Genomic DNA, 24,808 nt, shown 5'->3' with positions numbered 1-24,808 from the left:
TTCCGCACTTAAACAGACCAATACACACAAAATGTCAACATTTTCATTTTGGAAAGTATTCACGTAAACAAAGTTGATTATGTCTTAAGTGAACGTAAACAGTTGGGGGAATATCGGATGTGTATCAGTGTGTAGGATTTGTGTATTCTGCCTCAAAGTGACAGCAGCTTTGTAAAAAGCTTTTTAACTTTTAAGTATTTAAATTAGTTCAAGGTGGTCGTATGCTAGCATGTCGGATGGAGCATCACTGACTGGCTTAAACCACGTGCATTTATACAACAATGCAACAATAATAAAATAATGCATTGACATAAAAAAGGAAATTTACTTTGATACTTAAGTACTTTTAAAAGCAAGTACTTCTGTACTTTTACTTAAGTAAAAATAATTTTTAACAACTTTCACTTGTAACAGAGTAATATTTGACCAGTAGTACTTTTACTTTCACTCGAGTAATGGAGATTTGTACTTTGTCCACCTCTGATTATTGTTATGTTTTTAACTATGCTGTATAGCTGTATTTAGTGATGTGTTTGTTGTCAAACTCAAAAATTTGTATATTTTTAATGATTAAAAAATGCCATTATTTTATTTTTAAAACTTAAACTTGTATTTCATTGACAAAATATTTTAATTTGTCTTGGATATTTTTTTGATTATATTAAGTAACATTTTAAGCTGTCATTTGATCATGTTACATTGTGTCCCTCACATGTTACAATGTACCCCACATATGGGGAATGTTGTCACATTTCACTTCCATTCTTTCGGGGTAAATCAAGAAAAAAGTATACACTGTATTAATGAAAAAAAAACACATAATTGTACTAGACATGTGGGAAATTAATGAGGGAAAAAAAGAAATACTCTGAAACCCAAGTGAATTTACACAAACTGAGAAAGTCAAAAAGTGTTAGGTTGTGCCCCGCTCTCCCCTACTCTTTGTACTTGACGTTGATTTACACAGTTCGAGGATTAGGATTAGGATTTCAAAACGTAGTAGCTAAATTCTGGAAATTTATTTCAAAGATAGATTTGAAATAAATAATCCAAGAAAAAGGTTAAAGCAAAAGAAGTGTTACAACCCTCCTCAGACTGCATAAGTGTACAATGTTTGGATGATTGTGAATCAAACTATGTAGTCTATTAGAATCTTTGTGCCAATTTAACAATCTCATTATGAATTCTCATACTTTTCCTAAACACAGATATGTCCATACTGAGGATGGCGAAACAGATCATGACAGAAGTTAAAATTAGAATTCAAAACATTTACAGCACAGACCAAACAACAACTGAACTGATGACCAACATTGTGTAAGTTTATGAAACATTATGTAAAATGTGTATAATTTTTAAGCAGTGTTCAGTTACATTTTTTTTTTGTATTATGATATAGAGATGCCATTACAATGATGGACAAGATGGATAAAGAGAAGGGAAGAAATGAAACCATAGGTGTTTTTGGAAAGACAGGAGAAGGAAAGAGCTCCCTCTTAAATGCAATCTTGGGATTAGAATATTTACTGCCATCTGGTAGTTATGGTGCCTGTACAGCCATTGTGACTCAGGTGGAAGCCAATCTGACTGACTCCAACTACAAAGCAGAGATTGAACTCATCTCTAAAGAGGTTCCTCACTAACATTAATCTTATATAATATATATATATATATATATATATATATATATATATATATATATATATATATATATATATATATATATATATATATATATATATATATATATATATATTACAGTGTCCTTGTTACATGTACTTACCATAGTAATAACAATACATTATGCATAATTACATGCAACTAACCCTCAACCAAATCCTAATCATGGCCTAAACCTATAGTAAGTACATGCTGTTAATTAACATTAAGTAACTTTACGTAAAATTACTCAGTGCGTAAATATATAATTACACTATAACAATGACACCTTAAAATAAAGACTTGATTTCCTTCAAGTCTTTTGATTGTTTTGTTTTGTTTTGTAGCAATGGGAAAATGAGATTGCTTCAACTGACAAAAGGACCAAAACTGTTCTAGAAAGGATCACTGCAGTGTATGGAAAACATGCAGAAAAGAAAACACTGGAGGAACTTAAGAAAGATGACAAACATGCTGAAATTGAAAACATTTTGTCTACCACGAAAAAAACTATTTCACACACTGAAGTAAGGGCTAAACACATATGGAGTAGAAACATGGTTTAGTTGTCACAGTTTTAGTCCACTAAATATTTATCAGGTTATGTTTGATTTAAAAAAAAAGGTCTTGTCAAGGCACATAGCTTGGCGTGAAAAAAAACTACTGAACTTTTACACCAATATTGCCCAAGAAAGAAAAAAAAACAGTTAAAGCTAAGCCTTTTGACCAGACAAACATCTTTTAGACCCGACACACAAAAACCTTTTGGTGGAAATCTTCATTATATGCTGGTAGTTGAATCTGCTCTGAATGCATTGTGTTCACTTTTTGATACTACAGTGTAACCCCTCTTGTTATAATTGCACCACTCAGTCACTTGTATACCTCTTGAGACCATGGGAGTGAGGTTTACCCACACAGCTCGTACTAACTGGCCTTCGTTACAACAGCTATAGTAAAAATATGATGATATTGTTTGGAAATTTCACAACGATTATTCAAATTTAAGATGGATGTGAATTAGATGTTTCACACCAACAAACAAAATGGCCGTTAGAGAAAATGTCTCAGTTACGTATGTAACCCTCGTTCCCTGAAGGAGGGAACGGAGATGTACATCGGAATTGACCGACGAATTGGGGATAATTTTCAGAGACCAATCTGTGTTTAAAAACGAGCCAATGGACATTGGCATGCGGCTCACGCATTCCACGCTCCGCCCCACAGCGCGGGTATAAATAAGGAAGTGGAATACCGCATCTTTGTTTTCTGCTGAGGAGCCGAACTAGTGACTTGGTCCTACAGCGGAAGCACAGCACCTGGCGACGTCGGAACTGACAGACGAATTGGGGATCCTACCAACACACCAGGCTGCTGGCTCTTCCAGTGGCCTGCTTGAGCTCGCTGAACCAAGTTAGGGCTCCAAGCAGAGAAGGTCCGTCACTGCTGTTTCCTGCAAGACCCACTCAGTGTGACTATTGGATAACGCTGGGAAAGCATGCCCGTCTCTGGAGATGGAACGCTCCAGAGCCATGTCCTTCAATGGAAGGAGAGGTGGCAATTACACATAAGGACTAACCTAACAGGGTAGTGCAACATATGGCAGTCTCTGGGGTGGTTCCAACCTGGTCCCAGGGGAGAAAGAACACCATCAGAGACGACAGAGCAGGCTCTGTCAAGGGAAAGACACAGAGTGAGGTAGCTGGTACCGTGGAGGAATACACATATGGGGTTGCCATAGGAACCGCTACATATGGATACCCAGCTTACACGCATGTTCCACATGCATACGGGTGTAAGCCTTGCATCAGACGGCCGTAATGTCTGTCGCTGAGGGGTGACGGAGGAGCGCGACAGGGTTAGCTATTTCTGGGTAACATAACTGGAGACAATAAACGCACGTTTCCGGCCTAGGGGGCGGGAATGGCGTTGCAAGCCGACACTAAAACGGGCACTTAGCGCTACTGGCCGCTGGGGATGAGTACACGGGAAGATACCAGCTCAACACGGAGGCTATAGAATCTAGCGAATGTGTTAGGTGTCACCCAGCCCGCAGTTCTACATTTATCTGTCAGCGAGGCGCCTTGAGCCAGCGCCCAGGAGGAAGCTACACTTCTAGTTGAGTGTGCTCGCAACCCGAACTGCCAAGGCATGTCTTGGGACTGGTACGCCAAGACGATAGCATCCACTATCCAGTGGGCCAACCTCTGCTTGGAGACAGCCTTTCCCTTCTGCTGGCCTCCGTAACAGACAAAGAGCTGCTCTGAGGTCCTAAAGCTTTGAGTTCGGTCCACATAGGCATGGAGAGCGCGGACGGGACAGAGCAAAGCTAGTGTTGGGTCTGCCTCCTCCGAAGGCAGCGCTTGCAGGTTCACCACCTGGTCCCTGAAAGGAGTGGTGGGAACCTTGGGCACATATCCAGGCCGGGGTCTCAGGATGACGTGAGAGTTAGCGGCCCGAATTCTAGGCATGATTCGCTGACCAAAAGTGCGTGCAGGTCCCCTATCCTCATGGATAGGATTTTTAACTCTACCGTCTGAAAAAGCTCAAAGGGAGGACCCTGAAGTACCCTGAGCACCAGAGCTAAGTCCCAAGAGGGTACCGAGTTTGGACAAGGAGGATTTAGCCTCTGAGGGACCTGACGATTAGGTTGTGCTTTCCTAAGGACTTACCTTCAACTGCGTTGTGATATGCCACAATTGCTGTGACGTACACTTTGAGAGTGGAGGGAGACAACCTTTGCTCCAGCTCATCTTGCAGGAAAGAAAGCATGACTTTAACCGAACACTTCCGAGGGTCTTCCTGGTAGGCAAAGCATAGAGGCGCCTCGTAGAGGGTGCTCTAGCAGAAGTGATGGTGTCTACCACAGCCTGTGGCAGGCCACCTACCGGAGTTTCACCCATGGAGTTTCCAGAGGTCTGGATGTGGGTGCCATAGAGTGCCCCGTCCCTGAGAAAGTAGGTCCTTCTTCAGAGGAATGGGCCAGGGAGGGGCTGTCGCAAGGAGTGTTAGTTTGGGGAACCAGGTCCGGTTGGGCCAGTAGGGCGCAACTAACAAGACCTGCTCCTCGTCCTCCCTGACTCCCTGAAGAAGGCTCACTGGGGGAAACGCATACTTGCGTAGGTCCCGGGGCCAGCTGTGCACCAGTGCATCTGTGCCGAGGGTTCCCCCGGTCAGAGAATAGTACAACTGGCAATGGGTCGAGTCCGGAGAGGCAAACAGATCTGCCTGTGCAGCTCCGAAGAGGTCCCATATCAGCTGGACCACCTGGGGGTGGAGTCGCCACTGTACCGGAGGTGTCAACTGTCATGAGAGCTTGTTGGCTGTCTGATTGAGCGCACCAGTGATGTGAATGGCCCAAAGCGACCTCAGATGCTTCTGACTCCACAGGAGGAGATGGCGGATGAGTTGCAGCATGCGGCAGGGGCGTAGACCATCCTGTTGGTTGATGTATGCAACGGTCGCAGTGCTGTCCGTGTGAACCAGTACGTGCTTGCCATGTAGCAGTTTTTTGAGGCGGCCCAGCGCAAGATGTACTGCTAGCAACTCTAGGCAGTTGATGTGCCAATGCAGTTGGGGCCCTGTCCACAGACCCGAAACTGCATGCCCATTGTACGTGGCCCCCCAGCTGGTGGATGAGGCATCCATGAAGACACAGCATGCCTGGACACCTGTTCTAAGGGCACTCCTGCTCGTAGAAATGAAGGGTCCGACCATGGGCTGAAGGTTTGGCGACAGTACAGAGTAACTGGGACCCGGTACTTGCCGCTCTGCTACACCCATCTCGGGACTCGGCTGTGAAGCCAGTGCTGAAGCGGTCTCATATGAAGCATACTGAGTGGCGTTACTGCTTCTGCAGATGCCATATGCCCCAGGAGCCTCTGAAAAAAAATTCAATGGGACCGCCGTCCTGCCATTAAACGTATTCAAGCAGTTCAACACTGACCGGACTCGCTCCTCTGTGAGGCACGCAGTCTGGTTGACCGAATCCAGCTCCATACCGAGATAAGAGATCCTCTGTGTGGGTCAGAGTTTGCTCTTCTCTCGGTTGACCCAAAGGCACACCAGACTGAGGTGGCTGAGCACCATGTCCCCGTGTTTGCACAACTGCTCCCACGACTTTACCAGTATGAGCCAGTTGTCAAGATAGTTGTTCGCGTTCTCTGAGCAGAACAATGGCAGTCTTTGCGACTTTTGTGAACACGCAAAGCGACAGGGACAGCCCGAAGGGCCCGGAGGGCATATACTGATATGCCCTCCCCTCGAATGTAAAGCGTAGGAATGGTCTGTGTTGAGGGAGAATTGAGACATGAAAGTACACGTCCTTCAGGTCGATCGCTGCGAACCAATCTCGGGGACGGATGCATTCAAAAATGCGTTTCTGCGTTAGCATCTTGAATGGGAGATTGTGCAGGGCCCGATTCAGGACACGCAGGTCCAAGATTGGCTGTAACCCTCCACTTTTCTTGGGCACAATGAAGTAGGTGCTGTAGAACCCCGAGCTCATATCAGCTGGAGACCATCTCCCCGAGAGCAGCTGTCCATGATTTTGTGATCCCCTTTCTTCCAGGAAGAAAGGCACTGGAGCTGAGAACCAGCACGGGCCGTCCTGAGAAACCAATCATCCAATCGTGAAGGTTCGGGACATGGTGGAGGGTTCCACTCGAGCCCGACACTTGCGGTGGCCCGGGAAAGCACAGCCGTGAGCTCTGGATCAGACTCGGGCAATGCTACCACACCCGAAGGGGGCAATGCAGCCGAATCTTCTTCTCCAGAGGACATTAGCTCATCCCCCAATGCAGAAATCGAAATCATATCGTCAGCTGGAGCCCCGAAAGAAACGTCTGGCCCCCCATGGGAAGGACCAGTATGCTCTCTTTGAAACTCCACCGGCGTAGAGGGGGGAGGGGCCCAAGGAGCCTGTTGACCTATCGGAGAAGCCCTCACTGTAACCCTCAGGTCTCCACCAAGGCTATCAACTGAAGTAGCAGCCCTCTGCTTTGCAGCGGGAGTACCGCTAGATCAGGGGACACGCAATGGGACTCCACCCCGTCTGAGGTATTCAAGCCTAGACCGTAAAACTGAGATGGTCATGTTCCCGCAGTGGGAACATGAGTCATTCATAAAATGCTGCCTCAGCATGCTGAACGGCCAAAAATGTGAGACAACGATCATGACCGCCAACTGGGGACAGAAATCGACTGCATCCGGTTTGAATGACATCTTGAAAAAGACGCAGGGTCAAACCGTGTTGCTCTTTTAGAAAAGGAAAACTGCTCTTTATAGTGCATAGATGGCCGCAGCTCACAGCAGTCCAACAGTGCAAGCCTGCTTGTGAGCACTCTGAGAAACGCCCAGTGAGAAGCTGTGAAAACAGCTGTTGTTCTTTGAAGCGGCCACCTGCTGACAAACGCTGTCACACCTGCACCAGACAGAGCGATCCTTCTCACGAACAGACTCGTTAAACACTCTTTGTAGAAAAAAGGAAACTGGTTACCTGCACCGTTCGGCTCCGAAGTAGAAAGCAAAGATGCGGAATTCCACTTCCTTATTTATACCCGTGCTGCGGGGCGCAGTTTGGAATGCGTGAACCGCATGCCAATGTCCATTGGCTCATTTTTAAACACTCAAAGTAGATTGGTCTCTGAAAATGATCCTCAATTCATCGGTCAGTTCCGACGTATGTCGAATGTGACCGACTGAAAGGGAACACACATTCATGTGATTGTTTTAAAAACCTTATAACACTACTGGCAACTAGCCCCAGCCTCCTCTATATTTTTTAAAATCAAAATGTTACAATCACTCAGATACATAAATATGGTAAATGGACTGCATTTATATAGCGCTTTTAACAGACCAATGGCCATCCAAAGAGCTTTACACATTGCCTCACCTTCCCCCATTCACACTGATGGCGGTGTCAGCCATGCAAGGCGCCATCCAGCTTGTCGGGAGAAGCTGGGGTTAGGTGTCTTGCTCATGGACACCTCGACACTTGGTCAGGTGGAACCGGGGATTGAACCACCAACCTTCCAGTTTGTAGCCAACCTACATGAACCACTGAGCCACTGCCGCCCCAAACACTGAGCCACTGCCGCCCCTGCCGCCCCTAAATATACACTAAATATAAATATTATGTTTATTTAATTTTTGTTCAAAGAAAAAAATAATTCAGTGTTATTTAATTCAACAGGTCTCTGAATTCGCCAAAGATGTTGCACGTCACATACAAAACAGTGATTCCAGTCCTGGTGGCTGGTACTGGCCACTTGTGAAGAGTGTGACGATCAAGATTCCAAACTGTAAAGAACTCCTGGAACACATTGTTCTTGTTGACATTCCTGGGACTGGAGACTGCAACAAGATAAGAGATGACATGTGGAAATATGTAAACTCTACATTCTTCAAAAAACTTTCAATGTGAAAATTCTGTCATGACTTACCTTCACCCTCATTTCATTCCAAACCAGTATGACTTTTTTGGTTCTGTGACTTTTTTGGTTCTGGATTTTGAAGAATTAGTGTACAGAGCACAGACTGCTCTTTTTCATGCAGTTATAATGAATGAGGACTGAGGCTTTCAATCTTTAAAAAGGGCAAGAAAGATGCACTGTAAAAGTATCGTAGAAGTGTCTCAAAAGACTTGTGCTCTATTTTATTTAAGTCTTCTGAAGCCATATGACAGCTTTCTGTGACAGACTATAACTGTCATTTTGTACAAATAATCTGCCTTCATGAGAGAAGTAATAATGTCTGATTCATGAACAAATCATTCTGTTGAGTTACGAGGGTGACAGTATTGAATGGTAGTATGGCATGTATTAAATCATCATTAAAAAATGTGCAATTTAAAGGTCCCAGATATGTACATATTTTATTCAGTTTTTATTTTTCTAATTCCATAGAAACTGAAAGAGTGCTCTTCTGTGTGGATTGCAAGTGGCATCAAGCGAGCAATCACTGAATCAGACCCCTGGGGGATTTTAAATCACTGCATTCAAGACTTGGGACCAGGAGGAGAATGCAAAAACATCAACTTCATCTGTACCAGAACTGATGAAATTGATCCAAAAGAATATCTAAGGTTAGAATAAAGAGATCTTTGTCAATAATGTTTCAATATTTCTTTCAACATAATAAACAAATATAATGACAAATTCTAAGAATTATTTAAAATGTTTTACTTTTTTTATTATTATTTAATGTATTTTATTTATTTATTTTAGATGTGTACGACTCTCTGAAGACCAAATGTCTTCATACAAGGTTTGGCAAATTTACAAGAAATGTTATTTTTCTGTATTATTGCAATGCAATCTTTCAAAACTTCAGTTTTACGGTGTCCTTGTTACATATGTTAAATTTACTTAGTATAGTAATAACAGTAAATTATGCATAATTACATGCAACTAACCATCAACCTAACCCTATAGTAAGTGCATGATGTTAATTAATCAGTACTTAAATATATAATTACACTGTAACAATGACACCTTAAAATAAAGTGTAGCCGTAATTTTTTACTTAATTACATTTTTCAAAGAGTGAAGAAGTTTTTCTTTGTAAAATCAGCAAAGCATTTGCTGTGAATTATTTTGATACAATTTCGAAAGCTGCTGTATAAAATGTCAACTTTAAAGGATTAGTTCACTTTAAAATGAAAATTACCCCATGATTTTCTCACCCTCAAGCCATCCTATGTGTATATGACTTTCCCTTTCGTTCAGTCACTACGACGTAACGTTAGTGACTAACGAATGGGGGTTTCGCTTAGAAGCCTATCAACTTCGAGTTTAGAGAAAACGCCCAATGGCGTGCCAATGCCATGGGGCATGCGGAATTTGCATACGTAACTCCGCCTCACCGCGTGAGTATATAAGGAAGTACGTGGCAATATCGCATTATGTTCTGCTTTCGGAGCCAAGAGAACCTACCTCTTCACTCCTACAGCCTTCTGAGACTCTGTCAGCTTCTTCGAGACGAGCAGCTTTCCAGTCGGTGTTGGTGTAACGGCGCGTTCCAGTGATCGCATACTTCCTGCCTGCTGATCTGCGCAGTGGTCCGTTTGACAGCTGGTGTGTGTTTCCCTGGGCGCTTCGGCATCGACTGCGAGGCTTTCCTCTCACAAAAAGAGCTTGTGCGTGGCACGTCTTTTTCAAGACGGTTCGCCCGTGCACTTCCGGGTGCGATCGATTTTCCGCTGCTGTCTATGGACGCATTCACTGCTCGAGCGTGTTTGGGCTTCAGCACGTTCGGGCAGTGTTTGCGGATGTGTCACGTTTCCATTGCGGGGGCGTGACCATCGCGATGTCGCGGTCGAGACTCAATGATCTCCGTGAGGAGAGAGAGTCCCCTCTGCCACACCCCAATCTACCGTCCCCGAGTGAGATGGTACTTTGGCTGGTGGCCAGGGTGACCTGAGGGCGGTGCTGTGGTATTAAGAACCCCGACGTTCATTCCTCGGGCCACGCCCCCCTCTTATACATCGCTCACGCGAGTGTTGGATTGAATCTACGGCCCGTCTCTGACGCCCCGTTCGTTCAGTTCACGCTCCGGATAGCAGTGAGATGTCGATCGCCGCATCCCAAGGTGGGCTGGAGTCCTTTGGGGATGACGATTTAGGCTGTGCTCCGCCTCCGGGTGTGTCAGCACTGCCTGATCTGACCTAAAGTTGACAGCCATGTTATCTCGGGCAGCCACGGGTCTCGCACTGGTGTGGAACTCCGCCCAGTCGCGGGTGCTCGTGGTTGCGCGATTGGTTTTTTGGGGCGGCACCCGACAGCTGTTGGGCCCCGCCCCCAATGCCTTTCGCTCCCGGGGTGCATGAGGAGATCACGCGGTCTCGGAAGTCCCCGTGCTTCCCGCGACCGTTTGGTGGCCTCCTCCGCCCGATGGGGCCGCGGCCTAGGGTACACTGGGGCCCCCTCCCCCCCACTGTTGAACTCTCTGTTGCGCACTACGGTGTCCACAGAGGGCTTTGACGTGGCGTGGTGTGGCTGTCCTAAGCACTCTCCCAAAGCCTGTGGGCTCGTCTACTTCGGTGGCGTGGTCCCGCAGAGCTACGGGCAGGCCACCGCCCCTTTGCACATGCACAAGGGTGGAGCCGACCCAGGGCTCTTCATTGAGCTGCGTGCCGCAACTGACCCCGCCCCCGGGCGGTGAAGGTGGCCACACTGCTCCCTGGGTTGGGCGATGTCCACAGCTGTGGTCCGGGAGAACACCTGGCCTTACCTGGTGATGTGGAGGACGTTGAGCGGGCCCGCCTCCTCAACTCACCCATATCCCAGGCTGGCCTCTTCGGCGGCGCGGCTGAGAACTGCGCCCAACAGTTCTCGGCCGCCCCAGAGCAGACTGAGGCTGCAACACGTACTGCCCCGGCGGCCAGCTGCTGCACCAGCCGCCGGCTCAGTCGCCTCAGTCCGCTCGCCGCCGAGGGCGCCATCTCTCTTCCCGCCCAGCCCCAGCAGCAGCCTTCACCTGGGCTGCGCCGTGGAGGTGGTTGAGGATGTCGCCCAGTCCGCTCCCCAGACTGGTTAAACGCCAGGCTGGAGGTGGACAACTCAGAGATGGGTTCCAGTTCTTCCCAGGGGATGGTAGCAGGGCCTCTCCTTCCCCCGGTGGAGGGCCGGGGGAAAACCCTTCCGCTGCTGGCCCCCGGGCTAGCAGCGCTTGGGAAGAACTCATGTTCCTGTCTCTGAGGACCCAGAGACCGGTGATGACAGTGCGCGCCACCCTCGGGTCTCGCCACTCGCATCCCTCTCTGTCTCCAGCCCCCTGGCAGAGCAGACCCCAGTGGAACGTGCGTCCTTCCCTGGTCTCCTCTGTCAGGACGCAGCTGTTAACCGTGCCCCGACCCCGGGACGCCCAACAGCCTCCCCTGTCCGGGCCGGTAACGCTGCCTCGCTGCCCCACCCTGGGTACGTCTGCCGTCCGTATGACCCCGTTGGTTCAGTCTCTGGAAGCATGGCTTCAGCTTCCGGGGCTGTCCCGCTGGGTTGCACGGACCGTCAGGCTCGGCTACGCGATTCAGTTCGCGCAGGCTCCTCCCCGTTACTGGGGAGTCCGCTATACCGTGACCGGGGCCCATGCCCCCGTCATGTGTGCGGAGATTGCCACTCTACTGGCGAAGGGTGCGATCGAGCCTGTCCCTCCGGCCGAGATGAAGTCGGGGTTCTATAGCCCTTACTTCATTGTACCCAAGAAAACCGGTGGGTTACGACCAATCCTGGACCTTCGCATCTTGAACCCATCCCTTCACCGGCTTCCATTCAAGATGTTGACTGCGAAACGCCTTTTCGAATGCGTTCGTCCTTACGATTGGTTTGCAGCGATCGACCTGAAGGACGCCTACTTCCATGTCTCCATCCTTCCTCGACACAGACCGTTCCTACGGTTTGCTTTCGAGGGGCAGGCATATCAGTACGCAGTTCTCCCATTCGGGCTATCTCTGTCCCCTTGCGTCTTCACGAAGATTGCCGAGGCAGCCCTTGCGCCCCTTCGGCAGCACGGGGTTCGCATCCTGAACTACCTCGACGACTGGCTCATACTAGGCCACTCTCGAGAGCAGGTATGCGGATACAGAGATCTGGTTCTCCACCACTTAGCCCGTCTGGGCCTTCGGGTCAACTGGGAAAAGAGCAAACTTTGCCCATTGCAGAGGATCTCTTTTCTCGGTATGGAGATCGACTCGGTCGCCATGTGCGCGCAGCTTACGAGCGAGCGCGCGCAGTCTCTGCTGACTTGCCTCCGTCAAATCGAGAGCAAGAGTGCGGTTCCACTGAAACTATTTCAGAGGCTCCTGGGGCATATGGCATCTGCAGCCGCGGTAACGCCGCTCGGATTGCTTCATATGAGACCGCTTCAGCAATGGCTTCGCGATCGAGTCCCGAGATGGGCATGGCAGTCTGGCACGCACCGGGTCCAAGTGACTCGGGCCTGCTTACAGACGCTCACCCCGTGGTCGAACCTCAGTTTTCTACGGGCCAGTGTGCCCTTAGAACGAGTTTCCAGGCATGTTGTCGTATCGACGGATGCCCCTGCCACGGGCTGGGGTGCCATGTGCAATGGACAAGCAGCCGCGGGCTCCTGGACAGGACCCCAGCGCCTCCTGCATGTCAATTGCCTCGAGTTGCTGGCAGTACGGTTCGCCCTGCACCGCTCCCGAGCGCTGCTGAAGGGTCAACATGTGCTTGTCCGGTCAGACAACACGGCCATAGTAGCGTACATCAACCACCAGGGCGGTCTACGCTCCCGCCGTATGTCTCAACTCGCCCGCCATCTCATTTTATGGAGTCAGAAGCGCCTGAGGTCCCTTCGTGCTGTCCATATTCCAGGAGTCCTGAACCACGCAGCCGACGAGCTCTCGCGGTTTCAGCCCCTCCCGGGAGAATGGAGACTCCATCCCCGGACGGTTCAGCTGATTTGGGAACAGTTCGGCGACGCACAGGTAGATCTGTTTGCCTCCCACGACTCTTCCCACTGCAGCCTGTATTATTCCCTGACGAGGGCACGCTCGGCACGGATGCACTGGCGCACAGCTGGCCGCGGGGCCTACGCAAATATGCGTTCCCCCCAGTGAGCCTACTCGCACAGCTCCTGTGCAAGATCAGGGAGGTCAAGGAGCAGGTCCTTTTGGTCGCCCCGCACTGGCACGGCCGGACCTGGTTCCCCGAACTTGTACTCCTTGCGACAGCCCCTCCCTGGCCTATTCCTCTGAGACCGGTCCTTACTCAGAGACGGGGCACCCTTTGGCACCCACGTCCCGACCTCTGGAGCCTCCACGTTTGGCTCCTAGACGGGACGCGGCAGGTTTGAGTGGCCTACCACCTACGGTGGTCGCCACCATCACTTCCGCTAGGGCAGAGTCCACTCGGCATGCCTATGCGTTGAAGTGGAACCTCTTCGTCACCTGGTGCTCTTCCCGCCAAGAAGATCCCTGGAAATGCCCGATCGGGTCCGTGCTTGAGTTTCTCCAAGAGGGGCTGGAGCGAAGGCTGTCTCCCTCCACCCTCAAAGTATATGTGGCTGCAATGTCTGCCCACCACGATCTCTTGGAGAACAAAAAGGTAAGTCAGCACGACCTGGTCATCAGGTTCCTGAGGGGAGCCAGGAGACTGAATCCTCCTCGCTCTCCTCTCGTACCCTCTTGGGACCTCGCAGTAGTGTTAACTGCTCTGCAGAGACCTCCCTTTGAGCCTTTGCGGTCGGTTGATATTAGGTTCCTGTCTATGAAGACGGCTCTGCTGACCGCATTGGCCTCAGTAAAGAGGGTCGGGGACCTGCAGGCATTTTCGGTTGACGAAGCGTGCCTGGAATTCGGGCCGGCTAACTCTCACGTGATCCTGAGACCCCGGCCTGGATATGTGCCCAAGGTTCCCACCACTTCGTTTAAGGACCAGGTGGTGAACCTGCAAGCGCTGCCTTTGGAGGAGGCAGACCCAGCCTTGGCATTGCTCTGTCCAGTACGCGCCCTCCGCGCCTACGTAGACATGACGCAGTGTTTCAGGACCTCAGACCAGCTCTTTGTCTGTTATGGTGGAGAGCGGAAGGGAAGTGCTCTCTCAAAGCAAAGGCTGTCTCACTGGATAGTGGACACCATTGCTTTGGCTTACCAGCAGCAAGGCCGACCATGTCCCCTTGGTGTGAAGGCACACTCCACCCGGAGTGTGGCCTCCTCTTGGGCTCTAGCGCATGGCGCCTCGCTAGGAGACATCTGCAGAGCTGCAGGCTGGGCGACACCCAACACATTCGCCAGATTCTACAATCTCCGAGTGGAGCCAGTGTCCGACTATGTACTCGCCCCCCCGAGGGGCCGGTGATGGGCCAGGCTCAGGTGTCTTCGCTTGCTCGCCACTCCACTCCACGGACTGGATACGTGCGATATTTCCTCAGGTGAGCTCCCCGAGAGCCCTGAGCTCCTCCAGCACTGTCGACGCCGACATCAGTTCAGTCTGCCCTTTCGAGCCCAGACCCTCATGTCCGGCCAGGTGCCCCATGTGCATGGTTCCCTCCGGCGACCCCCACATGTGTATTTCACCGTAAGTCTCCGCAGTGAGCGGGTTTCTTCCCTTGGCGTGTCCCCGCCACCCCTAGGGTTAAAAATCCACCTTCGGCTGGTACCCTAGAGATCTTCCATATGCAGCCCCTACCGCTCATATGTGTCTCTTAAGTCCTCCCCACGGGTAGGCATTTTTGGCATTCCCTCACTGGGATATGCTTCCCAGTGTACCTTGGTATTGCTGTGTTAAGTGGGAGTCCTTCGTCCGTACTAGTCTCACGACAGGGTACTCACACTTACGCAGGGCGCTGGAAGACAGCTGAGTGGCGGGATTATATTGGGACCCCCATTCGTTAGTCACTAACGTTACGTCGTAGTGACTGAACGAAAGGGAACGTCTCGGTTACGGATGTAACCCTCGTTCCCTGAGGAGGGAACGGAGACGTAACGTCCCCTTGCCACATCAGCTGTGCTACCTGGAACGCAGGAGTTCAGTCTTGGCTCCTCAAGCAGGTAACATAATGCGATATTGCCACGTACTTCCTTATATACTCACGCGGTGAGGCGGAGTTACGTATGCAAATTCCGCATGCCCCATGGCATTGGCACGCCATTGGGCGTTTTCTCTAAACTCGAAGTTGATAGGCTTCTAAGCGAAACCCCCATTCGTTAGTCACTAACGTTACGTCTCCGTTCCCTCCTCAGGGAACGAGGGTTACATCCGTAACCGAGACGTTCTTCTTTCTGATGAACACAATATGATTTATATTAATAAATATCCTGATGTTTCCAAGCTTTATAATGGCAGTAAAGGGGCGCACAAGTTTGAAGCTCAAAAAAATGCATCCATCCATCATAAACTCGGGTTAATAAAGGCCTTCTGAAGTGCACATTTAATGTTTTGCTTTATATTTTTACAAAGGCTAAGTTTAAATTACGGTCATGTTAAAGTTACATCTTGAAGTGTATATCTGCAGCAAACCAAAACCATTTAATTTTACCTCTGGTTTTGCATACATTGGTTTACTCTGTGGCGCTTGCGGTAGGTTCAGAAAAATCTCCACTCGGAACATAAGCAAGGTGAGGGAGGATTTTGAAAGCCTACACAACATTTTTCCATTTTCTTCTGTCATATCAAACTAACAATTAAGCTTGCTTAGGCTTTATACTACCGGTAATGATGGACATACAGCGGTATGACATTTTATATCTGATTAAAGGAGAAACATTATGAATGAAATTTATTTTACACTTAAAAAGTTGCTATATCAACATCCTAACGATAAGAAAACGCGGTTAAATGATGTATAGTTTTCAGTACACTCAGGGCCGGCCCTAGCATTTTGGGGCCCTAAACAGATTTCAAAATGGGGCTCCCCCATCCTCCATTTGAATTAAACCTAGTGGTGATTCTAGGATTTCAGTGAGGGTTTGATTTAAAAATATATATATTATTATATATATTGTTTGTATACTAGGGTAGGCATGAAAAATACGTTTCGGTTACGACTGTAACCTTAGTTCCCTGAATAGGGAACGAGATGCTGCATCACTGCTTTGAGAATGCCCCTGCGTGATTGCATCATGAAGCACCTATGTCATCAGTCCAATAGAGAGACAGAACGTCATAGGCGGGTGACGTCATAGACCCGGAAACTATAAAGCATACCAGCAAACACACGCCTCTATCTTCTGAAATATGGATGAAGCAAGACACTTGCGGGCATGCAAGTGGGTGTATGGCAGGGTGACGCAGCGTCTCGTTCCCTATTCAGGGAACTAAGGTTAGAGTCGTAACCGAGACATTCCCTTTCAAAGGAACTTGCGCTGTGTCACCGCTTTGGGAATGGGAATACCCAAGTCCCCATAGGAGCCTGGTGCCCGTCTGTGACATTGTTAGGAGGCAACACTGCATGAAAAGTGGGATTTTCGACCCCGTAAACGCCTGTATACTCCCGGAAATCTCCCTAATTTTCGGCAGTTTTCGACAATTTAGAGGCAGCTAACGTCTCGTTCGTCTGTGCCACAAATTGTCGTAAACGAACCATGACGTAGGTGGAGAGCCCCCCGCTGAGAGAGCCCGCGGAGGTGCGACGCCTCTAATTTGCATATGAATAGCACCGAAACCAGAGAGTCAACGGCCAGACTTGAATTTACTCACTCACTATTGGCTGAAGCCACTACATTTAAAAAAGAAAAATCCCTCGTGATGGGTTGGCAGATCACTGCAAACCAATCATTATTGGTCCCCCTGGCTCATTATAAATGTAAACCCCAATAATAATAATAAATATATAATTTATGTTGTAATAATTTGTTTTATATTAATGTTATTGTGCTATGAAGTATTCATACCATCAAGGAATATATGGGAAAATTATACGGACCGTCCCATTTATTCAAAGAAAGAGCTTCATTTATAAGCATACAGCTGTTCATTCAAAGAAAGGGCTTCATTTATAAAACACAGCTGTTTATTCAAAGAAAGAGCTTTATTGTTAAACACACAACTATGTACAGTGCAGCAGTAATGTCTCGTAATGTAATGTAAAGTTCGGCGTGCTCCAGGCTGCGAGAGGGCGGTGGCCGCACAATCCATCCAGACACCCCGTCAACAAAGCCGTCTTCCTCGTCAGATATGAGTTCAATGGTCGCGGACTTCCAAATGTCCACCTCATCCAGCACACTCTCGCTTCCAGCAACTGTAATACAATCCATAAAGACAATAAGCAACCTGAAAAATACTCACATTGACAAAAAACGGATCTAATATAATAAATCTTACCCTTTTTCTTCTTGATCGACTCCGAGCTAAACTTCGCAGTTTCCGCCTGCGATGTAAGTTCAGGTTGTTTGTATCTGAAGCTGCGGCGTGTCGATTCATAATACGTCTTACAGGCAGCTGGAAAACAATTACATGAGACTGGTATTAATAAAAACAGTGAATGAGAAACACATTAGAAGTTACTTACACACAATTTCGTCGTGATCAGCGGTTAAATCTGGACTCGCGGAAATCGCTCCAAGCAGATAAGAGCTCACGGCTTCGTTATGAGGCGAGGATAGTCTGTGTAAACAAAATGTGCAGTTTAAAGCTCGGATCTATTAACGCATCCATTTCCTTATACAGCTGAATAAAAGCATATTCTTTAACTCGTAACGTTACATTACCCATGCCCTTGTTCATAGCGCCTGCATTTTGCCTCAGAGTTGTGAAGACGAAGACAGCCTCCTGAAAATGAGTCGAAAAAGTTGGTCGCGTCCATGCAGAGTTGAAGACGGCGTCCTGTCATAGTTGATCGCGAAAAAGGAAAGCAGCAAAAAACATAGGAAATGTAAAAAAAAAAAAAGTTTAAAGCTCGTCTTCTACGTGTCATGGCCATGACCTCGACCTCGCACGTCATTGGACTAGGGCTCTACTATGGAACGCGCCCGGGGCCAAATCTCTTTATACGAAACGCGTGACTTATGACTGTTTTTTACGGTCTATGGTTTCACCACGCACTGTTTTCCGCGTCAACGCAGCAATTTTTTACGTGTTTCTTTTGTATGTGTAGACACGCACATTCTGGTCGTGTAACAGGCATACACGCACAGTCGACGCACAGTTTTAACATGTTAAGAAGACACATTTGAACGTGTTTCTTAACGCGCACATTCTGTACATGTCGAAGTGTAATATATATTTTTTTTAAAGCAGACTTACCTTTAGATGTAGCCTAGGCTACATACATATTAATATAAGATTTTAATTAATTGCTTAACTGACTACTGTGCTAGAGTAAAGTAGCCTAATGTTACAATGTATATTAAGTAAATGCTTAATATTATACAATTATTATAATTTATCTATATGGGTTATTGTTTGTTTTTTAAAGTTAGGCTATATATAATTTCTAAAAGTATATATAGGCTAATTTACACAGCACATATTTATAACTGAAAACACACACACACACACAACTTTATTCACTTTCACATAATAATGTTTTTGTAATTTGGTGTTTAGTTTGTTGTATAGTTTGTTTATACTGTTCTGTCTCTGTTTTGTTTCCAGGAACATCTGATGAGTGCTATAATAAAATGACTATAATAAAAATTATATTTAAAATATGTTTTGATATACATTTTATTTATATTATTAATATTTTATTTACCCATAAACGTGTCTTTAGGAAGCCATAAGTTATAGAGACAAGAATAACTTTTGCCATTTAAATGCCACATTAATTTACTGAGGACCCATACAGCCAATGATCATGTGTGAAAACACTTATACATAAATTGATCACTTAGAAATCAAAACTAAGGTTTGAGAAATAAAGAATATGCATACAACAAAATATATTGTTTCATAGCAGCTTCAGTAACAAGTTCAAAACAAATTCTGCTGTAAACCGGCTCTAACAAGCCAATATAGTGTCAATATTCACAGTCGTAAACCTGAAGTTCCACGGCAATCTACAGTGCCACATACTGACGAAAATCCCACTTTTCATGCAGTGCAAGCACCCGAGCCCCTGGAGTAGTGTTAATGTCAAGTTCATAGAATCTGACGAAAGTGAGCGGTGAGGACCACCCTGCTGGACCACACAAACATCCTGCAGGGAGGCCCCTGCCAAAAGTGCCTGAGAGGCAGCCATACTCCTCGTAGAGTGGGCCCGGACAGCCAAAGGAGAAGGCTGCCCGGCCGCCACATAAGCATAGCCTCAACTACACGTGATCATCCTCTGCTTTGATGCTGGACCCCCTCTCGAGTGTGGCCCGTAACAGACAAACAACTGTTCTGTTCTCCTCCACAGGGCAGATCTGTGGACATAAGCATCTAGTGCACGAAGAGGGCAAAACAGATTAAGTTGTTCCTGGTCTGACATCCCAAAAGGCGGAGGACAAAAGGCCTGAAGTACGATAGGTCTCACAGGATTAGTGGGAACCTTAGGAACATAACCCGGCCTAGGATGTAGGAAGGCCTTGGCCATACCGGGAGCAAATTTAAAGCATAAGGGTGCCACAGAGAGGGCTTGTAAATCCCCAATTCTCTTCAAAGAAGATATAGAACGAAGAAATATAGTCTTTGGAGTGAGAAACTTCTCAGGAACTTCCTTGTGCAGCTTAAAGGGAGCCTCGGAAATGCCTTGAAGGACAATAGCCAAGTCCCAGGCCGGCACCCTGGTGCATACTGCAGGTCTTAATCTCAAAGTGCCACAGAGAAAACGAGTAACTAGAGAGTGTCGCCCCAAAGAAACACCACCCAAATGAGTGTGGTAAGCTGCTAAGGCCACCACATACACCTTTAATGTGGAGGGAGCTAACCCACTGGAGAACCTCTCCTGCAAGATCTCCAGCACTATGCTCACAGGGCAGTTAACTGGATCCCACAGGCGATCTCTGCACCATGAGGTGAAGAGTCTCCACTTCAGAGCATACAGTTTCCTCATGGAGGGAGCTCTAGAGTGTAGAATGATCTCCACAACCTCAGTTGAGAGACCAGAACTTATGAGCTGGGTCCCCTCAGGGCCAAGCCCACAATTTCCACAGCTCTGGGCGAGGGTGTAGGAGGGCACTGCCCGTCTGAGAGAGAAGGTCCTCCCTGAGCGGAATCTCCAGGGGAGATCCGTCGAGGAGAGACACTATGTCCGTGAACCAAACTCGGCCTGGCAAGTACTACTAGCTACTAGCAGAAGATGGGCCCCGTCCCGGCACACTCTCTCTAGAACTCCCGGAAGCAGAGCAATCGGGGGAAATGCATACAGGGGCAGCCTCGTCCACTCCTGTACCATCGCATCCAGTCCCAGAGAAGCTGGAGACGATAGGGAGAATCACAGTCGACAATGTGTGTTTTCCTGAGTAGCAAACAGGTCCACTTGAGCCCTGCCAAATTTCTTGCGCAAGAACAACATCTCGATGTTGAGCCGCGAGATGAGCTGACTGTGCTAGGATCAGCCAGTCGTTGATATAATTGAGAATGCGAATCCCCTGCATACGCAAAGGGACTAGCGCAGCGTCCACACACTTTGTGAACGTGTGGGGTGAAAGAGCTAGACCGAAGGGAAGCACCCGATATTGGTAAGCTTCTCCCCTGAAAGTGAACCTCAGATACTTCCTGTGCTGTGGAAGGATGGAGACATGGAAGTATGCATCTTTGAGATCTATCGTGACAAACCAGTCTTCGGAACTGATTTGAGACACGATCTGTTTGAGTGTGAGCATCCTGAACTTGAGCTTTGACACTGAGCGGTTGAGGACGCGAAGATCTAAGAAAGGGCGCAGCCCTCCATCCTTCTTCGGCACGATGAAGTACTGGCTGTAAAAGCCTGACTCCCTTTCTGCAGCAGAGTCTGTACTTCTTGAGACATAACCAGAGCCTGCTCGGGGCCCACCACCGTGGGCAGAACCCTGTTGAAACTGGGTGGTCTCGAGGCTGGCCTCTCATGTACTCTGCACCACAAGTGCAGCGCCCTGAAACGGCGAACCGGCAGGGAACAACTGGCTCGAAGGCACCACCTCCCTCCTCGGAGGGTGCAAGCCATCCTCGGATGACCCAGGATGACACTCGGACGGGGTTGGTGTATTGATCCTGTGAGAGCACCGAAGGCAGACGGGTACCGTGTGCTGAGGTGAGCACCATCTCCCCCCGGAGGGGACCACCCTCACATCTCTGGGCACACTGGCGTCAGGGCTTCTTAGACGCAGCCTTCCTCGAGATAATGAATGTCCTCAGATCAGTCTTACCCTTGGAAGGCTGAGCTTGAGAGCGTCGCCCACTACCCCACCTTTTCTGCGGGGGTGTGTGGGTGGCGATGCTCTGTTTTTGCTGCGCTCGGTGTGAGGAGCTTGTACCCGGTGCCTGCTGCTCCCACACAGCAGCAGACGAGACCTGGGGTTTTCGGGGAAAGAACTGCTTTAGCGCCGCTGATTGCTTTTTTGCCTCCTGGAACCTGTCGGTACAGCGTGACCGAACAGGCCCTCAGGAGACAGCGGCGCGTCAAGCAAAAAGCTTTTGTCATACTACATACTTAAACTTTATTTGTCCATTTAAGGGAAAATTGTTTTGGGTAATACAGGTAAGCTGCATAACAAGATACCCACACCAATACATGATCACACAGTTGTGTCCTTTGAACGCTTCGGTTACTAACGTAACCTTGGTTCCCTGAGAAGAGGGAATGAGAATTGCGTTTAGCTACACGCTAGGGGTATTTCCTTTCCTCGAGATTTTGAAGCAAAGTTTTATCCTAAAAATACCATGTAAAACGCGGTGCAGCTGCACAGCTCTCAGCAGGAAACAGCTGCGCGCTGATTGGCTGTGCCGCTGCAACTGCAGGAACCTATGGCGAGCCCGCTGGGCGGGAAGGACCAATCAGGTCCCTCTAATATTCCCGCCACAAGGGGCAGCAGAATTTGCATAGCCAAGGGTATAAAAGACCCTGTATCGCCAGGTTTGTCAGATTAATCGACTGAAGCGACTCCCTGAGCAAGCGAAGCACGGCAAGCAAACGCAATACTCATTTCCTCTTCTCAGGGAACCGAGGTTACGTTAGTAACCGAAGCGTTCCCTTTCGAGAATACTCTCGTATTGCGTTTAGCTAAACGCTAGGGGACCCAATGCAAAACGCTGTGCTCGCTTAACGGCTCTGAAAGCCTGGAGACACCATACCCAGGTCGACCTAAGTGGGCCCGTAAATATGATATTCATAGAAGTCCCCAATATGAGCCAGACCTGAGTCTGGCCATTTAATGAGAATAACACGCAAAGATACGTGTGGTATATATATATATATATATATATATATATATAGACCAGACATAGTCGGGCCAAAGAATATTGTATGACCAGACAATTCGAGTCATGTAAGGAATGTGCTTATGACTTATACAAATACTTAACCCAGACCAGACTGTCGGGCCTTAAGGGGTTAATATGTATTACACAGCGAGCAGTGTTGGGAATAACGGCGTTATAGATTAACGGCGTTACTAACGGAATTACTTTTTTCAGTAACGAGTAATCAAACGAATTACTGTTTCTTCCGTTACAACGCCGTTAGCGTTACTGAGGAAAAAAATGCGGCGTTACTATAATTGAGCTCATTGAAGCGGTTTTCATCCGAACAGGCTCTCTGTCAGTCGGACCTGCAACGCGCGTGTGTGTGTGCGCGCCAGCCATGCGTGTTGGGGGTGGGTTGGGTGGTACACATAACTGATGACTCAAGCGCATCGCGGTCCAGGCCTTTATTGGAAGGAGGCCAGAATTAGAGGCAGGCCTCAATTTCTATTTGAGCAAATCAAACTACCAGTAGAATGACTAAAAAAGAGATTTTGCATCTATTTCAACCTATAAAATACTAGGTTCATTTATTGAAAACGTACAGTTACCATAACATTATGGTATGCATACAGAACATTAACAACAAATACCGGTAATTCAGGCTAAATTCCAGTGTAGAAATATGGTAACAAAAACGTAGCAAACATAGGCTACCGGTAGTGCATTGTAAACACTTAACCATACACAGTGATAATTAGGTTATTGATTCATAACAAAAGGCAACAGACACCTTACCGCTCCAAAGTTTAACCATTCCTGTCTCGTTTGGTTTGAAGTTATAAAAAAAAATCCTCCAATTCTGTTTAATCCTCGTCCTCCTCAGTTTCCTCCTCCTTTTCATCTCTCCCTGTAAACTCCTCATCACTCGCGCCAGCCTCTACAACAAGTTAATTATTGTACAGCTCCTCTTCGTCGTCCTCATGTTCCGCTGACCGCTGCGCGTATGTTCTCATCCTCGCGCCGTAAACGTTAGCCTATCGGACCCAGTGACTGAAGTCTCACGTGCGAGTCAAGAGTGAGGTGATCAGACATCCCAACCTGAAAAAAGTCATTTTTTTGTACAAAATTATGTAGATCACTTTTACTATTTACATAAGCTGCTTATACTATTTATGTAAACTGCTTTTATTTATATTTCATTGCAACTTTAAACAGGTCTAAGGAGTTTGTTGTTTTCATGTAGCTTTGGCAACTAGCCGACCTGAAAAATATGTGAATATATCTGAAACTTGTATCTGTGTGAATATATCTTAAACTCAACCATAACATGTTAGTTACAAACTGTAGAGTGTGCAAGATTGTCATTATGTTTATACTTTATACTTTCGTTTTTTGGGGCACTCTCCCTCTGCCATGCGCTCCAGTTTCTAGATACACTGAACTGATTAATTCGGTTCGGGAGAAGAGATAAAAGCCCGCCCACACTGACAATTGACTGGTTGACTTACCGAAACAAGCCAATCAGGACGCTCTCCGTCTTACATGCGCTTCATTAGGTGCAGAGCCATAGAGAGAGAGAGTTGCGACAACGGAAGTTCAAAACGCTTGATAGTCACGTGATTCATGTAGACCTCGAATAGTTCCGGGAAGTGCTTTGACGGGCAATTCAAACTGATAGTCACAGTGACAGAACTGCGCTTTTTGGTAATTAATAGTCAATAAATGCATTGATTTTCAATAATTTTATTATTATTTTATTAAAATATATATTTTTTTAATGATGAATAATCTACACAAGCAGGCTTTAATGTTCAAGTTATTTTGATTAAAATGTGCTGATCATTTAAAATCTTACTGATTAAACGTCTTCCCTTTTAAAAGTGCATCACAAACGGTCTGTTCTGCTGTAACTCTATGGCGCGGCTGCTACTTCCGGGAACTATTGAGAGTCTCCGCGAGCCGCCATTGCTGTAAAAAAAAACGTTCCATTGGAGTCAATGGAGTTGTCGCAACTCTCTCTCTCTATGGCTCTGATTAGGTGCACACTAGCACACACACGTAAGGTTTCTCGCTCTCTCTCCCTCTCTGCCGTGCGCGCGTGCACAGTTTGTGTCTCGCATGCGCGCTCTTGCTCGCTCGCTCTAGATTGCGGGAGAATTTTACTAATTTGCGGGCATCAGGGAGCCGCTATAAATATGCGGGAGGCTTGGGATGTCTGGGTGATTGACATGACCAGTACCCTGTGGTACTTGCATGTTACTATCACAAGCAAGCATAATGTTGAGGCCAATATTAGAGGATTTACGGTAAGCGCTATACTTTTCCCTCGTTGAGGTGAAAGGTAAGATATGTTTATGTAACGTGCAGCTTATGCCCAGGAA

At 47.4% G+C, this 24,808-nt stretch overlaps 1 protein-coding gene across 1 annotated transcript in view; it reads left to right on the top strand.

The window, feature by feature from the left end:
- Positions 1 to 24,808, top strand: part of LOC307133617 (nuclear GTPase SLIP-GC-like) — a 90,591-nt gene that overhangs the window by 25,248 nt on the left and 40,535 nt on the right. The window contains exons 7-12 of the mRNA XM_079828749.1: positions 1,209 to 1,317; positions 1,400 to 1,631; positions 2,007 to 2,186; positions 7,856 to 8,050; positions 8,568 to 8,746; positions 8,889 to 8,928. Of these exons, the coding sequence (XP_079684875.1) occupies positions 1,209 to 1,317; positions 1,400 to 1,631; positions 2,007 to 2,186; positions 7,856 to 8,050; positions 8,568 to 8,746; positions 8,889 to 8,928 (935 nt within the window). The remainder of the gene's footprint in view (positions 1 to 1,208; positions 1,318 to 1,399; positions 1,632 to 2,006; positions 2,187 to 7,855; positions 8,051 to 8,567; positions 8,747 to 8,888; positions 8,929 to 24,808) is intronic.

The sequence above is a fragment of the Gobio gobio genome, assembly GCF_949357685.1.
Source record: "Gobio gobio genome assembly, chromosome: 11".
Lineage (NCBI taxonomy): Eukaryota > Metazoa > Chordata > Actinopteri > Cypriniformes > Gobionidae > Gobio > Gobio gobio.
The sequence above is the reverse complement of the archived record's forward strand: the minus strand, read 5'-3'. Positions and strand labels throughout refer to the sequence as shown.